Source organism: Phoenix dactylifera, chromosome 8, assembly GCF_051530095.1.
Source record: "Phoenix dactylifera cultivar Ajwa chromosome 8, Ajwa_hap1_PhDact_Kaust_v1.1, whole genome shotgun sequence".
NCBI classification, from domain to species: Eukaryota; Viridiplantae; Streptophyta; class Magnoliopsida; order Arecales; family Arecaceae; genus Phoenix; species Phoenix dactylifera.
Genome location: NC_143197.1, coordinates 31,335,930 through 31,356,405, shown reverse-complemented (window position 1 = coordinate 31,356,405; position 20,476 = coordinate 31,335,930). Strand labels below are relative to the sequence as shown.

Below are 20,476 nucleotides of genomic sequence, written 5' to 3'. Positions count from 1 at the left end.
TATCCCTTCTCGAGTACGGCATATGCCACGCACCCCCAAAGAAATTTTGATAGTTTTGAATAGGTGGGAAGTGGACAAAATGATTTTATCATAAATCAACCTAGCCGGTTATGCACAGTCCACGAACATCCTTTTCTTACAGTCCCTGAACCTAGGCAAGATTAGATGAGAAACCTAATCAAATTTAAGAACCAATAGGCACACTCAATCGATGCTATGAACACTGCACTAAGACAGTCCACGCGCATCCTTTTCCAAGAGCCCCACCAGCGCTCGCCGGAGATGGAGAAGACGTGTGGTCTTACATTTCCACTCGTGTCATCGGACCCGGCCCCGCACCCGACTTGGAGTTCGCGACATGCAACGAAATATTTTACGTATACTTATAACACCTGTCGTCAACTGGGCTGATGTAAAATAGATTTATGATTTAAATAATTAATATATAATTAAATTGAATGCCCTTTCAGCGCAGAGAGGGCCTTTTTTGGCGATTGCGATGGCTTGTGATCGGGATCGCAGGCTATCACGTGATGCATGGACGGCAGTGATTTGAGAGCGGCCCCATTTAGTTAAAAAATAAGCACATAAGCCATGGAGGACCGTAATTGCAAAAGAATTCAACTCAACCAAGGAGCAAGCAGACAAAATCGCCAGCTATTTATTTTCCGCCACGAGTAAATGAAACTAGCCGGCGGTGCGGTCCACATACATCCTTTAGACCGCGCACGCCCCCGCGCCCCCGTGCAATCAAGAATTAAGCACGTTGACGTAGGATTCCTTCTTTCTTTAATCGTTTCTTTGATCGTCGTCGCCGGATTGGAGGGAGGAGAGCGAGGAGTAGACGGGTGGGAGGGCGGCGATAATGGAGACGGACACCGACGCCGCGGTCGCCTTCGGCGGCCGGACGGTGAAGGTGATCCCGTTCCAGCACGCGTCGACGTCGTCGCCGCCCCCGCAGCAGCCGTCGGCGACGCTGGTGGCCAGATGGGGGGCGAAGCTCCGGGCGATGACGGCCGTGGAGTGGATGGAGCTCTTCCTCCCGTGCTCCAGCTGGATCCGGACATACCGCTGGCGGGAATACCTCAAGGTCGACCTCATGTCCGGCCTCACCGTCGGTGTCATGCTCGTCCCTCAGGTTAACCAATCCTCCTCCTCTCTCTCTACTCATTTTCTTTTACGGATTCTTGGTTCCTGGAAGCATTATCTTGAAATTTTCCTCCTTAGAAAGAAAGTTTTGATTAGTCCTTTTCTTTTTCTTCACGTAATTGAATAGGACGCAAGGTTTCTTGGAAGTTGCCCGGATGAAATTTTTTGAAAATTTTCGTTTAATGATTGGTTTATGATAGTTTAATGTGATGCGGGGTTTCTTGCAAGTGTATAGGTAGCAATTTCTTCAATGTTCTCGGAGAATGACTGGTTGATCTCGTCTTTTTTTCTCTGTATTTTTCCAAGATTTTTTTGCTCCCATTTCTTGTTGTGTTGATGCTATGTTCCGTCATATTCTTGGCTTCTATGAATCTTGTGTACCACACTTCTGTTTTGGGATTCTTGATTCGGTCCAAGACTGGTTGAACAATCTTGGCTTCTTTTTTTCCCCCTAAAAAATCACTCTTTCAGTTATTTCTTGGAATGAGTTGCAGTACACGGTTTCTTCCTAGCATCATGGTAGCAATTTCTTGAAATTGTTGTATAATAAGATTGGTTTATGCTAACTTCTTTGTTTTCTTTAAAGATTCTTTCTTCCTTCTTCAGTATTTTGAATTTCTTTATGCATCATAAAAAAGAAATTAATCGAATGAGTTTATTTATAAAAGTAGACTTATCCTAAGTTCACTGGGTAAAACTATAAACCAGAAGTTTTACACATAGTTACCAAAACATATAATTCATTGGAATAACAGTCCAGGCATAGAATTTTGGAATTCAATTTCAACACGAACAGATGCTTTTTTATAACTGTGGACTAATGGCCTTGCGTTGTGGAGGTCAAAATTTGTTATATAAGTCACTCCTACATTAGTGATTTGGGGTCCATTTTGATAGAAATTTCAATAATATGTATGAAATTGTTGGAACTGATGTGATTATAGAATACCTGATTATTATTTTTTTAATATATACAAATGTTAGGCAATGTCATATGCAAAGCTGGCAGGGCTTCATCCAATATATGGGCTTTGTGAGTATTACTTTAATTTGTGTGTTTCTTTTTTCAATATTTTAAAGATTTTTTTCTCACGTATAGTATGCTGTGTTCCTCAAGGCCAACATTTTTTGTACAGATTCAGGGTTCGTTCCAATATTCATATATGCTATATTTGGATCATCACGTCAACTGGCAGTTGGTCCGGTGGCATTAGTATCGCTCTTGGTGTCTAATGTCTTGAGCCACATAGTTGAACCTTCTAATGAGCTGTACACTGAGCTTGCAATATTGTTGGCGCTGATGGTTGGCATATTGGAATGTCTCATGGCTTTGCTAAGGTATTCAACCATTAACCCTCTGTTTCTTTCCTGCAACAATTAAAATTATGTTGCTGTCCTGATGCTTGAAGTTTGATAGCAATATATTTATTGTCTATCATAGTTTTAAAGATCCCGGCAGTGATTGCTGGAAAGGGCAGGTGCCCTACCCACATCAACTATTGACCTCTTACACGTAATGTCTAATTACTTCTGCAGTCGTCTTATTTTTCTTTCTTTTATTTTCCTTTTTTTATTCGATGATCCAAACTGCGGTTTGCTTCCTGGTGTGAAGTACTGTTTCAATTACAATGTACAAATCACAATCTCACAGGCTGATTTAGTAAGGATGCTTATTAATGGAAAGTCAAGCATTTCACGATGAAAACCAGACCAATAGCGGGTAACATCTTATCACTATCTATGCAGTATGACTGTATCTAAGACCATCTTTTGGAGATTTAAGCCTAATAATTTTTACCGTACAAAGTTGCAATAGAAATAGTAGATATACGTTTTAGTAGTAGAAATAGTAGAATGCATTATTCAAAATAAATAATTTGTAAATTAAGAATGCTTTATAATAATAGTTATTGATAGTGCAGGGAGTGAAAAAATTGAAAGCACTACTAAAAATACTTTCTCAGTTTGGTTACCAAAGAGATGTTAAAGTTTCATAGCACTTTAAAAATATAGTTACTAAATAACAAACAACTTTTTGTTAAAAGTTGTACTAAAAAAAAGCTCTACTTCCAAAAGTTCTATTAATAAAGCTCTACTTCCAAAAGTTCTACTAATAAAGCTCTACCAACAATCCCAAACAGGACCTTAGTATCTTACCTAACTGACATGCTTTTATCATTTGTAAGACTATTGCATGTGCTAAACTAATATGAGTTTATTTCCTTATAGTAGATCTGGACTTGCATAATCTTTTTCATGTTCACAATTCTCTACAGGCTTGGGTGGCTTATTCGTTTTATTAGTCATTCTGTAATATCTGGCTTCACTACTGCTTCCGCCATTTCAATCGCCTTGTCTCAAGCCAAATACTTCTTGGGGTACAATATAGCACGAAGCAGCGAAATTATACCAATAATTAGAAGCATAATTGCTGGTTTTGGCGAAGTATGCTCCTCATGCCCTCATGATTTTATGAGTTTTCTGTTTTGTTCTTGTTCATTCTATATTTATACTTATATATTTGAGTGTTGGTGTGTGTGTGCTCGCCTTTTTTTTTTCTCTCTTAGTTATTGTCCAGAATTGATCTTTCTTATTTAAAAGCTTGTTTCTTGAGGTTCATATTTGTTTACATTTTATAAGTTCAGATATTCATTTCTGTTAATCTTGTTTAAGATACTTAAAATCATAATTATTTCTACTAACCTTATCTGGCAGTTTCTTTTTTGTAGTTCTCATGGCCGCCCTTCGTGATGGGGTCAATTTTTCTTGCAGGTCTTCTCCTGATGAAGCACTTGGTTGGAACTGTTCTTTCAACTTCTAATGAAGTTTAATTCCATTCTCTCCATCCTTAGGATATTATATTCGACAAAATCAACCATGACAATTGTTATCATGCTTGTTGCAGGGTAAATCCAAGAAGTGTTTGCGATGGCTAAGAGCAGCTGGCCCCCTTACAGCGGTTGTACTGGGCATAATTTTTGTGAAATTATTTCATCCGTATTCAATTTCAGTGGTGAGATATGCTCCATTTGATTTATAGAGTCTGAGTTGTTAAGATTGAAACCTAATTATATGATTACGAATTACAATTTTTTATGCTCAGTCTAATGTGTCCAACCATAGCATGGAGGTATTCATTGTGATTTTCTATATGTCTTGTTTGCACCCCCAAAGGAAAGTCTAATCCTGAAAAAAGCTAAACAATTAAAGTGGAAAAAGGAGAATGGAAAAGTCTAAGCAATGGAACTGGAATAAGCCAAGGGCTCATTTGATGTTTGGTTTGGTGCAAATGGGCCGAATGGGAGCGCACTTAACCAAAATAGCTTCATCTCCCCCTGGGCAGAAGCCACTTCAGGTCTTTTCTCCCTTAAATTGGCCCAGGTGGGAACTCAGTTCAGCTCCACTTCAGGCCAAGTGGGCTCCCCTCGTCTGAATTGAGTTAGCATGCCCACTTATAGGCAGCCAAACAAGCCCTAATGTTTAGTGTATTGAATCATATTGGTACATATTTGGTAATGAGATGATATTGCAAAAGCTGCTAAAAATCTGGATGACTTGATTTTAATTTTAGATCAGATAGAAGGCTTCGATATGTGGCAGAACAATTGGATATCTAGATGGGGAATATAATTTTTATAGCAGTAGTTTCATAAATTTGTCCACTAGAACTATGACTACTTATGAATCTTGAGTTCTGATTAGTTTCATTACTGATTGATGAGTTCTAGTGCAATAAGAACTTTTCGAGAGATTATTAGCTTCATTTAGTGCAAATTCTGAAATGATGGATAGTCCTGTATTGACGTGGTCCTCCTTTAGAAATCAGAATACAAAATCATTGGAAGATCACCAATGAAGCAAAATCATTTACAAACATTGCGTGTTTTCCATGTCTTTTTTCGGCGGTGCTAAAAGGATCATATTGTGCGACACCAGTTATTTGGGACACTCAATCTAATATTTCATAAATGCAATCTGCACTTTTTCATTATTTTAGGTTGGTGAAATACCCCAGGGCCTTCCAAAGTTCTCAATACCTAGAGGATTTCAGCATGTGAAGTCTCTACTTTCAACTGCGGTTCTCATTACTGGTGTGGCCATTCTGGTATAAGTTCATTTTGCTAATATTTTCTTGATCATGGAACCCTTTCCTTTATGTATCACTGTCATCAGCACTCTTTTTGCTTCCTACCTTTTCTGGATTTTAGGAATCTGTGGGGATTGCTAAAGCTTTGGCTGCAAAGAATGGTTATGAGTTAGACTCAAATCAAGAGGTAATCATTTTAAAAAATACATATCATAGAGACTTCCTGTTTTCAAAAAATCTTTTATAACAAACTTATTTCACTGTCATACTTAGATCCATTTTCTTGAGTTATATTTCCTAATGTATTCCAGTTATAATTGTTTTTCGTATTTAGGCATTACTATTTGTGCTTAGTTTTTTATGATAATGATGTACCAAGATTGAAGATAAGTGATCAATATAACATCTTCGATGTGAAATGCATGAGAACTCTTAAAACTAGTACATCAACATGCAGATGCTTGTACAAGTTAATAATATTAACTGAACGTTGAAATATATACTAGTGATGGTCATTATGTCGTAAGCACCAGTTTTCTAAATGCTCATCATATATTGAAATATGATTCTGAGCATGCTTTTCTTCCTAATGAAACTTGTTATAATAACTTGCTTCTGACACATACTTATGCAGATAGCACGAACAAATATAAATTATAAAGCTTTGCTCATAATTGAAAGTCAAGAGATAGTTTAAATATATTAGGCTGGGGGTTCTCCATCCAGTTCTTTCATTAAAATAAAAAAGGTTTTATCCTAAAGCTTCATATCTCCAATTTCATGAAGAATAATATATATATATATATATATATATATATATATATATATTTCCTCCTTGGAAAAACAAAGTACCCAAAAAATGCAGAGGGGATAATGTGAAAGTGTTTAGAGCATATTGTCACTCATGTACCAGTGGGACATAACTAGAGTTTTTTAAGATTCGAAAATGTTCCTAGGTTGCGAAGCTGTGCTTGATGAATAACATAATTAGAGAAGATAAAATAGCAAAGATCTTTAGAGCATGGTCTATCGAACCGGGCCGAACGGTAGAATCGAGCCGAACCGTTCGGCCCGGTGCGAAACTGGGTCAGTTCACTATTTTTTTGGTTCTGGCCGGGCCGGAACCTGTACCGAACCAATTAGAACCGATATCGAATTGATCGGGACCAGCCAGAAAGGGTCTAAACTTGCCGGAATCATCCGAAACCAGCCGATTCACACTGGGTCGATCCGGTTCTGAACTAGGCCCCTTTTTTGACTTGTCTGAGGCACTATTTATTGTTGGAAAGGCCTGAGAATGCCTTCCCAACAACAATTAAAAGCGACAGAGAGCTTTCCTCTGCTTTCCTTCCCAACAACTCAAAAATCACACCGATTCAGCAGTTCAGAAGGAAGATCCAAGCCTAAATAAGGTGTGCTTCCTCTCCCCTATCTCATTCCCTCAATTTTTTTGGGGTGGCTTGAAAAAATAGCTCAAAAATTGCAAAATAAGAAAAAATTATGCCAAAATTTTTGATTTAAGCTTGATTTTATTATATGTTGTAGATCTATGGAGATCTACACGATGATATAAATATTTTTAATTTTTGGATTATATATTTTATGTTGTTTCTTGTAGCATGCAATATCTCACTAATCATTTTATGATTTATATTATTTTAAAACAATACGATTAGGTTAAATCGGGGTTATAGAAATATCAAAAAAATTTAAAAATATCAAATTAGACTTAAAATCATTGAAAAAGTTCAAAAAGAGTGATTACCAATTAAATTTTTTTGAAAACTCCAAAAAAATGGGCATGTCAGTTGGGAATCGGCACACCTTACCCGTACTGACACACGGTACGGTACCGAACCGATATCGACCTGTAGCGGCCGCCGACTGGTACGGGTCCCGGTATCAGTTTGGCGGACCTTGCTCTAGAGAAATATAAGAATCATGAGGTACACTAATAGAGAAAAAAAAAAAAAGGAGGAACAACTTTCGAGAATGAGATGGTACATTATTCCTCCCTCCATAATTGGAATTTAAAGGATGGAGACCACTTGGAAGGCGGTACAAGACAAGAAAAGTCGGTTTAACAACAAACGAAAATCCTAATAATGATCTCATTCATGCATAACCAAGGAGAAGTTGAGAAAAAGGCCAAATTACCTACTCTCCTTCAGAATTCATTTCAAAAGATCAAAGTTATTCATTACAATGCTTCTGGGATTTTCTTAAAGAATCCCTACTTACAATACTTTGAAATCTTAAATTGTTGTAATGAGAAATAACGAAAATTTATTCCAGTTGGGATTATTGATGATGTGGGATTCATAGAGCCAACCTAAAACTTTGAGAAATCGTAATTTATTTTCCTTCTAACAATATTTTTGTATGTCTTGTCTGCTAAAGTCAAATAAAGCAGGTCTAAAACTTCCAAATACAATCCTAGAGTAAGAGGAAACTAGTAGTCAAAGTTCTACTTTAGATGAGACCACTTAAAATTGTCTTATTCTGATAATTGTTGCATAACAAGCTTGCTTAGTAAATCAGCTTCCATATGCCGAGTAGAAGCCTAGGCAGAATAATCTCACTATAGAGGAGAGAGACTTCGTTACAATCTGACATGTAGTGTTCTGAATATTTTCCTAAATGCCTTTTATCATGTATTGTGGCCCTGGCTCTTGTTAGGGAGATGGGGAGTTGTAACCAAGGGAATTGACATGCACGTTGGAACCCAAGTTGACCCAAAAGCTTAAACTGCTATTTTTTTGACCCATTCATCTATATAATCCATGTGCCTTATTTAATTGTTTCATGAGGGACTAAACCTTGTGATTCTCAACATTCTCCCCCTTCATGTGCGAACTGATTTTAACTTCCCTCGAATCCAATCCTCTATGCCCAATTATTCTTCTAAGTGCACCATGTGTTACCGCTCTAGCCCAAGAGCCTAGTCTCCATGAGCTAGACCTGCCAATGGGTCAGGTCCAATCCGAGACCTGCCAATGGGTCAGGTCCAATCCGATCCTACCTGATATTCGGACACGAGTACCCGAGTTCAACCTGATTCGGTGCAACCCACATCTCCTCTCCTCTTCTCTCTAGAGACCAAAGAAAAAAAATCTTTATACCCAAAAAATGGAAGAAAAGGAGCTTGACTGGAGTTGTTGAAATTGCTTCATCAGTGATTCAATCTCAATTTCTTGAATGACTCTCGTCTTATGAATTGGAGTCGTGAGTGCTCTAATCTCCCCCCCCCCCCCCCTTCCCGAAAAAAAAGAAGAAAACCCCCACTTTGATTCATCTCGAGCTTTGACGTGAGGTGGCAAGGAGGGTGTCAAAAGGCATCAATGGAGAGGAAGGAATGAGGATATGGTGGTGCAGTGGGAGGTGGTGAAGAAGAGGGTGATGAAGAGCTTGTAGCAAGGCTAGAGAGGGCATCGGTGGCAGCTGTGGAGAGGAATGGTTGACGAGGCAGTGTAGAGAGGGAGCAGTGAGGAGGTGGTGAAGAGGAGGGCGACGAAGAGGGGAGTCGAGGAGAGCATAGTTTGCTATCTATCTTTCTCTCTCTTCATGAAATATTATAGGTTTCCAGATTAGGTTGGGCTCCTGGATAGGCTTGGCTTAGGTCAAAGTTCAAGTCGGGTAAGGTCCCAATCTATACCATTGACAAGACTACCGTGAGCCACACTTACCACAAAACGTTCGGCTCAAAACCAAGAGTTACTCGCTTTTCAAGAGCCATGTTTCACCATACCTTTATAAGAGTCCTCGTCAAGAATCATGCCTAAGCATGCTCTGACTCCACATCTGGCTCCATCGAGTCATCGACTTGCTGCATTAAGCTTGTGCTCAAATCCTATGCTTGCTCCATCAAGTCCACTTATTCAACTCGGCATATTGTGACCACCATGAATAGACTCTACTTACCGACATGCTACTGTTCGAAGAACCACCAACATTGGAGAACATTTCACTGCTTTGAGAGTCTTGCCCAGGAACACCACCATTAGCTTGGTACCACTTGTTGGGGTGTCAAGGAGTTGGTATCAAGGAACTTGATATGCACGTTGGAACCCAAGTTGACCCAAAAGCTTAGACCATTAGTTTTTTGGGCCCACTATTATATCAATCAACGTAACTTCCATTATTATTCTATGTGGCACTAAACCTCACATGTGATTCTCAACAGAATTCTGCCATCAGTCTTGTTTTGAAGACATCTGCACTGTCTTTTTTGGAAACTGGAATGGATATCTATCAATTTAAAGGTATTGTAAGCTAGAAATTCTAGCTTCCAGATGTAATATGAATAACAGAGTCTCCAAATGTGGGCTTCAAATATTTTTTCTTTTGAGTATACTTGCAAATCTCAAAATATATAATTTACATGTTCTGAATATAGATCTCTTTTATATAGGATAATTTTGTGACGAATGATTAGGTTGAAGATTGCATAATTTGAAATGCCAAGTGCTTGATGGCACATCAGTCAGTTACTTACATAGTTGACAGAGCTAATGGTTGTTTTTTCTTATTTCATTGTATACTAAGAGATATCTCATGCTCATTCATTTACAGTTGTTTGGGCTAGGCGTGGCAAATATTTGTGGGTCATTCTTCTCTGCATACCCTATAACTGGTGAGATACTGACTTTTCTTTTCCCGCAAACATGGTCTGAGATTTGCAATTTGTTCTTCTTTGCATAGTCAGAGAGAAACATTTAAGCTTAAACTAAACTTGCATGTTTCCATGAGATGACATTTGAGTATTTATGTGCAGGATCTTTTTCTAGATCAGCTGTAAATCATGAGAGTGGGGCCAAAACTGGATTGTCTGGAATCGTAATGGGAATTATTATGGGATGTGCTCTTTTGTTTATGACACCACTGTTTAGTGAAATACCTCAGGTATGACTTTGCCTTGAAAAGTTTTTTGGCCATTCAACTACCGATAATCTTGGCTTACTAAGATACCAGGAGTTAGTTTATTCATGCAATTTAAACCAACAAACTGAAAATGCTGAGTGCTCACAACGATGAAAGTATGTTTAGCACTGGCCTGGAAGTTAAATACATAAGAATAGTTCAAGCACAATATAGTACAGAACTCCATAGTGACAAACACGCAGAATCAAGAATGCCTGCAGATACTACAGATATAAATTTTTCTTTCTATGATAAAAAGCATATAAACCTAAGGAGGTTGGACTTTTGGAGGCTCTATGATAGTACGAAGTATATAAAGATGGAAAAATACTCTCATACAACATATGCAGTTATAAGCATAGGGTTATTGTACTTCTGAAAGAAATGAACACCAACTCTTGCCAGATTGATCATGTCAGAATTAACCTGATTCCTTCAGTACTGGATTGAAAATTATCAGAGTATCTACTGTTAGAGTCAGAGCTCAGGTTGTTGGATTGCATGAGTTTGAATTCCCTCTAGTTCAGTTATTTTTGTCATTTTTCCTAGTTAACTTTGATCCTATTTCTTGTATATCATCTTATCTCTCTCTTCACTCGGCTGCCCCTCCATGTGCATGGTCCCGGCTGCATTTGAGGGGGGATGTTAAGCTTGATATACATTGTTAACTCATTCCCTAACATCTTAAGCTTTTGAATCATTGGTTAGCCAACAACATTTCTCGAAAACATTGGATAGTGCATACTACATTTCAGTGGTGTTCTTTTGAATGGGAATTTTTTTTCTGCTGACCCACACCAGTCAACACATCATATTTCTTTTATTTCTTTCCTTTCTTTTTTTCTCTCCCTTTTTGTGTGTGTATGTGTGTGGGTACAGGCGGGTTGGTGTAGTCTCCCTAAGTGCATATTGCATTTGAAACAAAGGGCAATTTAATTTACTTCATCAGCGAAATTTTTGCAAATTTGTTTTGTTTTTTTTTTTGGTTTTTAATGGGTTCCATCTTATGTTATTATTATTTTTGAAGACTTGGCCTCAGAGAAAGGATCCATATAACCCTCCCTAAATGGATGGTGTGATTTTGTATCATATGATTCAATTTATATTATCAGAACTTTTCAATGTTGCTTCTCAGATTTTGTCTAGCTGCTACTCAATGATCATGAATATACATGCTTAGCATGCTTTTCTTGTATTTATTTCAGTGTGCCCTGGCTGCAATTGTGATATCTGCTGTAATGGGCCTGGTAAGAATTTGAAAATACTTGATGATGGTGTTACTAATATCTATCTTATAATCTCTTTGGCAGTAACCAATATGAAAATTATATGACATTTCAAAGTTCTACTTTATATGTTACATCATGACTTTTCGAAACTCTAGTCATTTCTAGGTTTGTACGGAGGTTTGGTTATGTTCTACTGATTTATTTTAGCAATTCAATACAGGATGACTTTATATTTGATATCTCCACTAGCAAACATCAGATGCCAACTGTTTTAGTTGATGTCTTGTATTTCTGTTACTGTAAAGTTTTACTTGTGAAGTGCTAGCAGCGACAAAAGTTTCAGTTATACAATCACTAATCTAACTGGACAATATATGACCTGAGTTAGTTTGCCATTATCAAGTAGATTGTGCAATCTTGATGCATTGCTTGATATCCTCTACAAATTATTGCATAAAATAGAACACATTCATCCTTGTTAGTCAGTTTGCAACCCACTATTAGGACTCGTTTGGTTCGCAGAAAAAAAAGAAAAAAAGTGCGGTCAACTGGCAAAAGAAGAAAGACCTCTTGTTTGGTTGGAGTTTTCAAAGGAGAGAGATAGAAAAGTAGCATTTATATGAGAATAAGAATCTCATGTTTCATGGAAAAGAAAAACCCATGAGCAAAGAAGGCCGAATCGGACTGAACTGCCCGATTCGGCCTGTACCGAGCCGACTCGGTGGGAAATCGGGTTGGTTCGCCTAGTAGAGTCAGTTTTGGCTTTGAACCGGCTGGAACCGATTCCGAAACCGGCCAATAAAGGCCCGAATTAGACCGAACCAACTGAAACCGGCATGGAACTGTTCGAAACCATTCAGAACCAGCCGGTTTCGTTCAAATTTGGTGCAAACTGTCTGGTTAACACCGAGTCGACTTGCTTCTGAACCGGGCTCCCTCCTCTTTTCTTTGTTTGCTGATTAAAAGAAGCCTTCCCAACATCGTTTCTAAGCTCTCTGGCTTTCTCCCTTTCCTTCACGGTGAATATCACACCGATTGGGCATGATTGAAGGAAGATTGAAGTTTAAATAAAGTGTGCTTTCTCTTTCCTATCTAATTCCCTCATTTCTTTTAGACTTAAAAAAATAGCTCGAAATTTGCAAAATAAGAAGAGATCATGCTAAAATTTTAGATTTGGGCTTGATTTTATTATATATTGTAGATCTATGGATGATCTACATGATGACATAAAAATTTTTAATTTTTGGATTATATATAATTTTTAAAAAATAAAAATATATTTTTGGATTAAAAAATAAAAAAAATATTAAAAAATATTAAAATTAGAAGCGCATTTAGGGGCATGTAAGCTACTCTCTAGCAAAATTTGGTGTCCAAAATATTCAAGTTTTGATACGATCATGCGCACAATGATCTAGGCCTCAATTTGAAAAAAAATAAAGAAATAAGTAGTTGTTTTATCAATTAGTTTATCAGCCAGAAGACACCTCTCAGCAAGGAATGCCGAGCTGGGCCGTATCACCCACTTCAAGCCGAACCGGGCCATAGCACCCGGTTCAGGCCGAACCGAGCCAACCCGGTCTCTAACCGGGTTCAATTCGGGCATATAAAATGATTCTGGGCCCGTAGGGACCGGAACTGACTGGTAAGAGAGCAAACTGGACGGAACTAGACCGGTTCTGTCTGGTTCAGCCAGGATTTGGTGCAAACCGGTTGGTTCGCACCGAGTCCGGTTAGATTTGCCACAACGCGCGTGCTCGTGCTGTGGCATTTTTGGCCACAACGCGGTGTTATGGCATTTTTGGTGATCGGTTCAGTAACCAGTATCGATTTGGTATCGGGTGCCGACTGGTACGGCACCTGGTACCGGTTCGGCAATCCTTGCCTCTTAGTGCCAAAGCTTTAGCAAAAGATTCGAGGGTGCTTATAACCTGGAGCACGTTCTTTATAAGATGAACATACAATACTACAACGTCGTTTGGTTAGAGGGGTAGGCTGATGTGCTTTCTGACTATGTTAATAATTTGGATATCTACAAGAGGCATCGCCACTCGACGAGATTTTAGATATTGGTATGTATGTTGTACTTTAAATATATGTAATTGATTGTATTATTTTATATTTTTTACCTCACTACTTAATTTGAGGATATTTTATGTTGCTTCTTGTAGCGTGCAACATTTCACTAATTATTTTATGATTTGTATCATTTTAAAACAATAAGATGCATCATTTAGGTTAAACCGAAATCATAGAAACATTAACAAAATAAAAAATATCAAAAAAAATAAATAAGACTTAAAATTATTGAAAAAGTTTAAAAAATTGATTACCAATTAAATCAACTTGAAAAACTTCACAAAAATAAAATTCGGCGTACCGGTATGGAACTGGCACTCCTAAGCTTACCGTGTATCAGTATGGTACCGAACTGGTATCGTACTGACTCGTCCGCCGACCGGTAGGTCTCGGTACTGGTTCGACAAACCTTGCCCATAAGGGATATAGGAAAACTACTTTCCCGCCGGTTGGAAATTAGGATTCTTTTTTTTCAAAAATACCCTTGAAGCCATCAAAATCTATGGATAAGTTCTTTCCTTTTATTAAGGGTGTAATAGATATTTCATACAACTTTTTTAGAAAAGTAGATGCTCAACCAATCATAAGCTACTCTGGAATGTACCACTTTCTCATGGTCAACCAAACATGCCAAAACCATTCTCATGCATCATATTTTCAGAAATCAGCTTTCTAGAAAAAATATTTCGGTGAGGAGAAATTCTTTCTAGCAATCAAGATCCTAACAATTCAACATTTTTTTTTGCATTAAACTTCCAAAAAATAGCAATTACTAGGTAATTGTTGCAAGTCCATGTGATTGGATTACCCGTTGTATAAAGATGAAACTGAGAACATTACAATTCTAGAAGTCCTGCAACAGTCTATTGCTACTACCTATTTTACTTTTACCATTCTGTGGTCTTTTATCAAGCATCAGCCTATACTAGGACTGAAAATGGGTTGGATTATATCCGACCGTATCCATTTCTGTATCCGATTTGGGTCGGATTTGGATACTATTTTTTTGGTTCGATTGGATTTGGATTCAGATTCAGATAGTCAGTTCAATAATCTCTCGAATATCGATACATGTGCGGATACACCTGATTTTTCCGAATTCGGAACTGGATTCGGATATCTGTATAACAAGGTAAGTGAAAAGAAGAAGTTGAAGTTAAATCAGGGAACCAATTAGGTGATTAATCAAACCTAAACTAAAAGGAACCTAGATATCAGATGACCGTCACTTAAGACAGTAACCCGAATACAGAATACCTGATTTGAATAAAATCTTTCAAATCACCCTGCACACCTGAAAGGCTTAAATCTATTGTTTGTCTGTTTTATCCTTTTTTCCTCTTCGCCGTCTTCAAGCGGCTAGGGTTTCGAAAATCCCATCCACTTTCTAGTTTCCACCCAACAATTGCAAACCAGTGACAGCCGTAAGACGCCTTCGAGGCACCATAGATCCCGTCTACTTCGGTGATGAACAATTTTGAGCGGTATATCTTTTATGAAATTGTTAGCTTTTATTATTGATAATTATTTGTCAAAATTATATACATTTTTTAAATTGAATCTTTCTTTTATGATCATGTCTTCATTGCTAGTTTTCATCATTGAATTTTGCTCAAATTTGATTAATTTTCGAAAAATTATCTAATTTATATTTGTATTCAGATAAAAAAATGGATATGTTTAATATCTGATTCGTATCCATATCCGTTTATAACAAATATTGATAGCTTAATATCCGATTCGTATTCGTATCCGTTTAGAACAAATATGGATATTAATTTTGATATCTGTTTAATATCTGTATTCGTATTTATTGAAAAATATTGATATATCAATATCCGATCCGTTTTTAGCCCTAGCCTATACGATTATCAAGTCCTTGGAGATTGAAGTATGTCTGAATGTTACCACACTTGGATTTGGATCCTGAACCTTTTTTAATTCGGATGCAAATACTTAGAGAGGCCCTGTTTGAGCCTGTTGACACCCTTATTTAAAGGCATTATCACCATGTACCATCTATATTCCAAATACACATGCTAACTGAAGTGCACTTTCAAATGCGGTTCTGCCCATCAGAGTGCATACTCGTGCACAAGTGGCATCTTGCTGATGTTGGAACAATGACCTTTTTATACGAAGCGTGTTGTCTTACTGCCAGAGCAGCCAATCACAGACTATATCAATCACAAGTTAAAAAAGGGAAACATAATTGGACAACCAGTGTATGATCATATATATTGGTCCTATGATATATGATTGCATATATTTGACTGGAAGACGAGTATGGCATTCTTTATAAGTTTCTAGCTGTTGTTGACTTGTGAAGTGAATATTTATTGTTGCAGGTGGATTACGAAGAAGCCTTATTCTTGTGGCGTATAGATAAAAAAGATTTTCTTCTCTGGACAATCACTTTTATTACAACACTAATCTTTGGTATTGAGATTGGTGTTATTGTTGGGGTAAGTATTTGAATTTGTTTCTAGCTTATATTTTATAACTTCAACTTATCCATATCTTCATTAACACATTTATTGTTTCAATTTATTAAGTCTGCTTCACCTTTTTGTATATGTGTTATCTCATATATGGGAATGGGATCATTTTGTTATGTTCATGATTACAGGTTTTGCAGATCTTCTGTTTTGTTCATTATATCAGATGTATTTTCAGTTTGTATCATCCAAAGTCACAAATACTTTGGTATAATAGTTGAGAGGCTGGCTTGCAACAAAACTTGAACTGATCATAGTGAAACTTTACAAATATACTCTACTGCAGTTTGCTGGTTCATCTCAAGACTAACCAATGCATGCTAATGCCTCTCCATGGTCTTAAAACTTACTGCGCAGGAATGTTTCATCTCTTAACACTGATATTATCTCAATGCTTTTTATTTGGAAACGTGAAACCATCTTATGTGCATATTTATTTTTCATTTAAAATTTAGATGTGCATATTTATTTTTGAGCATGATGATGCCCTTGAGGGATTGAATTTTGTATGATTGTCTTCTGTTAATTATAAGTAAATATTCCTATTACCACTGGATTTGGTGATAAGTAATTCTTGTTAAAGGCATGAGACTTTTTGCTTTGTAGGTTGGCTTCTCACTTGCATTCGTCATCCATGAATCAGCAAATCCACACATAGGTGAGTGCCGTTGGAATCTATCTGGCATCTGTAGTCTGTGTATGGTAGTACCAGTGCGCATCTGGCATCCCCATATCATTTTGAATGTAATTCTTATTGGTCATATTCTGTGTGCCATAATTTTATTCTTCAACACATCATTTATCTAATAGAATATATTGAATGTGTTTGACGGATACAGCTTCATTTTTTCATGAGACTAACTTAAGAATCATGCAGTCTCATTCAAAACAGTTTTGGCATTCACGCATACCTGTTTCTAGGGGTACAGCTTTTACAGTCTCAGATAATTCAATTTTATCATTTTTTTAAGTTTCAGCAAAAACATTTGTTTCTTCTAGATAATAATTGTTAAACCATAAGTTCGTTAAGTTCATTAATTTTGATGCTGGTGCCAACTAGATGGTAGTGAGCTTCTTTTAAAAAAAATTAATCAGTTGATCTGGTCGTTTAATTACTATCCATCAATATGTAGACATTAGACATTCATTTTCTTACAAATATGTGATCTGAGTTGCTCGATCTTCATATCAATGGTTTTACATAAGCAGTTAGAAGTTATTGCTACCTGGAGACTCATTGTTGCTAACTCGTATAGGTCTTTTGTTGCAGCTTTATTGGGGCGTCTTCCTGGAACAACTGTTTACAGAAATATTCTACAATATCCTGAAGGATATACATATAATGGAATAGTTGTTGTTCGAATTGATGCACCTATCTATTTTGCAAACATCAGCTATATCAAAGACAGGTGAATGTTAAGATTTTTTAGATTGCATAAGATTAAGCAAACTGACATGCTGAGAAAATTCAAGCCAGAACCTTACTTGCTTTTTAAGTTTTTGAATGCATTTTAATATTGTTACGCCAACCTGTATTGTCAGGCTACGGGAATATGAACGCAATCTTTCAGGAACTGCAAACCGTGGACCGGATGTCGGGAGAATATATTTCGTAATTCTTGAGATGTCACGTAGGTCTTTGATCTTTGCTGTCATATCTCAGTCCACACAAAGTACTTACCATCTAGCTCGGAATTTCTATGCAGTAACATGATAATTAATATTTTCATTAATTACAAGGTGCAACTTAGAAAATGAACTTTATCTTAGATTGTAAGAAAATGGATGAATTGAGCAAAAAAGTATGTTGTTTCTTGCATATGTTGTCTTGAAAATAATTTTATATGTGAACTTTTAATTTTTTGAAATACATAAAAACTGACCAAGTCATCCAATAAATTATCACGTTCCATAAATTTCTAATGGTGTCCTAGCATAGATTCAGTTTCTATGTATTTGAATAAAGTGCTGAAGACATACATGGGGGCACACAGTCTCCATATGCGTGTGTGAAATATACAATTTCAGTCATTTTGCATGATGCGGATATCTAAATCCATGCTACAGAGATTGGTGCATGAGATGAAAGATTCCAGTCATGCCATGCTTCGGCCCATGGTCAAATTGACATGATCTGCTTTGCAGGGCTTTAATCAATTGTTAGCGGGGGAAACTAGTGCCATCTGCAGGACATGGGATCCAACCAACCCAGTTCAGCAATTTCACATGAAAATTCCATCCCAATTCAAAGCAAAGGTTACCTTTCATCTCTTTTAGCCATCCAAGCTGTGAGGCTCTCTCTTTAGAATGAATGTCTGTCAAGAGATTCTCTTCGTCATTGTTCTTTAGAAGAGGTCCTGGATATTCTCAATCATTAATTAACCCTGCTATTAACACAAAATCTAGTTTTCAGAGAGTTGGAATCTCCTTCCATCCAATTTTTGACATGCCCATTTTCCTAGTAGCAGCAATATTTCCTCCCTAGGCTTCTCAGAGCTCAACCATTTGCATGATGCAGTTAAGACAACAACAGGTCCTACCATACGTATAATTCTTTGATGATTTCTCACAATTACATCTGAAAAATTACTCTTCTCGTTTGTTTTAGAGACCTCGTAAGAAGTCTCTCTGAGCAGGGAGGAGTCACCTGAGGCTGATTCCCAGGGATTGCCATCGAATCATTAGAATCTTGCACTTCATTAAGATCAATCCTAGTGCAGCTGTCTGGTTAGGCAATCTATCTGACAAATAAATCAATCCTTATGACACTAGTGAGAGCATCTTTTATGTATCACTTTGTGTGACAGCGACAAGGAAAGCTTCTGTCATGTCATGTAGCCTTTGATTTTGAGTCGTTTTGGCATGAAGTTTTCATGTCCTTCACAATGGATATTTTTCTTTTCACGTTCTTCTGCCTCTAGTCTGATACTTGGTACATATGTTCTCATACTAGAGCTATTAAGTGGCCTGGAGCCTGCAGTTTCGAGATCGATCAGGCTTACTCTGTGACAGAAAAGAAGTTTGATGAATGTTCGAATTTCATAGCTTAGAACTGCATATCAGTTGTTTTAGCATGTACTTATTTATCTTCTTTATCCACATTTTTCAAATTTTGTTATGCTAACCATTTATTTATGTTTAAAACTTGCTGTTACACTCCAAGTTGTACCTCTGTTGGCATTATGAAAGCTCCATGATTATGTACAAGGCAAAGCAATAAGTCACAAAGACCTATTAACTTGTTGCAGCTGTTACATATATAGACGCCAGTGCTGTTCAAGCTCTCAAAGACCTTCATCAGGAGTACAATTCACGTGGTATCCAGGTTATTATCTTCTTGAAATTTAAAATCATGTCCTTAAATGCCACAACTTTATGGACCATGACATGGAATCTCAGTGACTTTCAATCTCTCTCTCTCTCTCTCTCTCTCTCTCTCTCTCTCTCTCAAGTAGATTGCAGTTGCAAACCCAAACCCGGAAGTTCATCGGTTACTTTCAAGATCTGGTCTCATAGACCTGATTGGCAAGGAATGGTGTTTTGTGAGGGTCCATGATGCCGTACAAGTTTGTCTACAACATGTGCAGAACTTGGATGGGATAACTCCAACAGCGGTAGACAGGACTCCTAGGAGGCAGCAGAATTTCCTGCAGAGCCTACGGCAGCATGAAGGTGGAGGTAACTCCGTAGTGGAGCCGCTCTTGCCACAAGAGAGAGTTTGAAAGTGTTTATTCTCATAGCTGGTTATTTTTGGAGCTGTGAATTGTAAATGCAGGCACTCCAATTCAAATATTTCACCCAAGCATGACTCTGATTTCTATCACAATTGTTTCCTTGAAATCACATATATTTGTTTCATTCTTGATATATTCGTTGGATATCTCTTTCTCATTTCCATGTGCAATCACTTTAGAACCATACCTCTCCATGCCCTCAGGATCTTAGGACTGTTAATTTGCTGTCTGGTCGTGGATCAGTTTGTAAGGAGCCAGAACACTGAAAGCCTCACTTCAATTTGTAGTCGTACCATATGAGATGGTTTTACATGGAGATATTGTAGAAGAGAAGGTGCCAAATTACTCGTGGAATTTGATAGTTTGATGAAATGGCTATTTAATGTTGATTCCGTGTACCAGCAGACAGGGCAATAAACACAGTATAAGGCTTTTTCCACCCATGTGGATTTTGTTTTCTAGGTACATTAGGACTAGGGCAAAAATGGCGTCCAGTTTGACCGGGTATCAAACATAGACTGGAGCAGCTAAGACTTATACAAAGGTGTTCACATCTCTCCTATATTTGGAGGTCATAGATAATCTTGTTGAGGAGCTGCACTCCTGTTGGAGGAGACATTTACAAGACAGTGCAAACAGCGTACAAGCTCATGAATTTACGTACAGGTAGGTACCTTTGGAGTTCTTTTTGTATTTAGCCTTCAAGGTTTCATTAGTCTGTGTATTTTAATTAGAGAAGAGAAAGATCAGAGGAAATTTTGAGAAGAATTTACAAGACAA

General features: G+C 37.4%; 1 protein-coding gene across 3 annotated transcripts; it reads left to right on the top strand.

The window, feature by feature from the left end:
* Positions 1 to 810: 810 nt before the first annotated feature.
* LOC103705929 (sulfate transporter 4.1, chloroplastic-like) lies at positions 811 to 19,820 on the top strand. Of its 3 annotated transcripts, none has more exons than XR_015968438.1 (17): positions 811 to 1,138; positions 2,134 to 2,182; positions 2,286 to 2,487; positions 3,426 to 3,594; positions 3,879 to 3,944; positions 4,055 to 4,162; positions 5,147 to 5,254; positions 5,358 to 5,423; positions 9,809 to 9,869; positions 10,011 to 10,138; positions 11,362 to 11,403; positions 15,813 to 15,929; positions 16,569 to 16,620; positions 17,233 to 17,371; positions 17,505 to 17,593; positions 19,126 to 19,287; positions 19,418 to 19,820. XR_015968438.1 is itself a non-coding variant. In XM_008789841.5 (17 exons), the coding sequence occupies exons 1-17, from the start codon at positions 866 to 868 to the stop codon at positions 19,682 to 19,684; spliced, it is 2,013 nt and encodes a 670-aa protein (XP_008788063.1). In that variant the 5' UTR covers positions 811 to 865; the 3' UTR covers positions 19,685 to 19,820. The 3 variants fall into 3 exon arrangements, 1 of the variants encoding a protein (XP_008788063.1); XR_015968439.1 differs by lacking the exon at positions 19,418 to 19,820 and adding an exon at positions 18,108 to 18,218 and having other exon boundaries at positions 19,211 to 19,227; XM_008789841.5 differs by having other exon boundaries at positions 19,211 to 19,287.
* Positions 19,821 to 20,476: the final 656 nt, after the last annotated feature.

Excerpts from the sequence above, each read along its gene's own strand:
- LOC103705929 (XM_008789841.5), top strand. The coding sequence starts at position 866 with ATGGAGACGGACACCGACGCCGCGGTCGCCTTCGGCGGCCGGACGGTG. Across the intron at positions 3,595-3,878 it reads TAATTGCTGGTTTTGGCGAA|TTCTCATGGCCGCCCTTCGT; the intron begins GTATGCTCCTCA and ends TCTTTTTTGTAG. Across the intron at positions 5,424-9,808 it reads AGTTAGACTCAAATCAAGAG|TTGTTTGGGCTAGGCGTGGC; the intron begins GTAATCATTTTA and ends ATTCATTTACAG.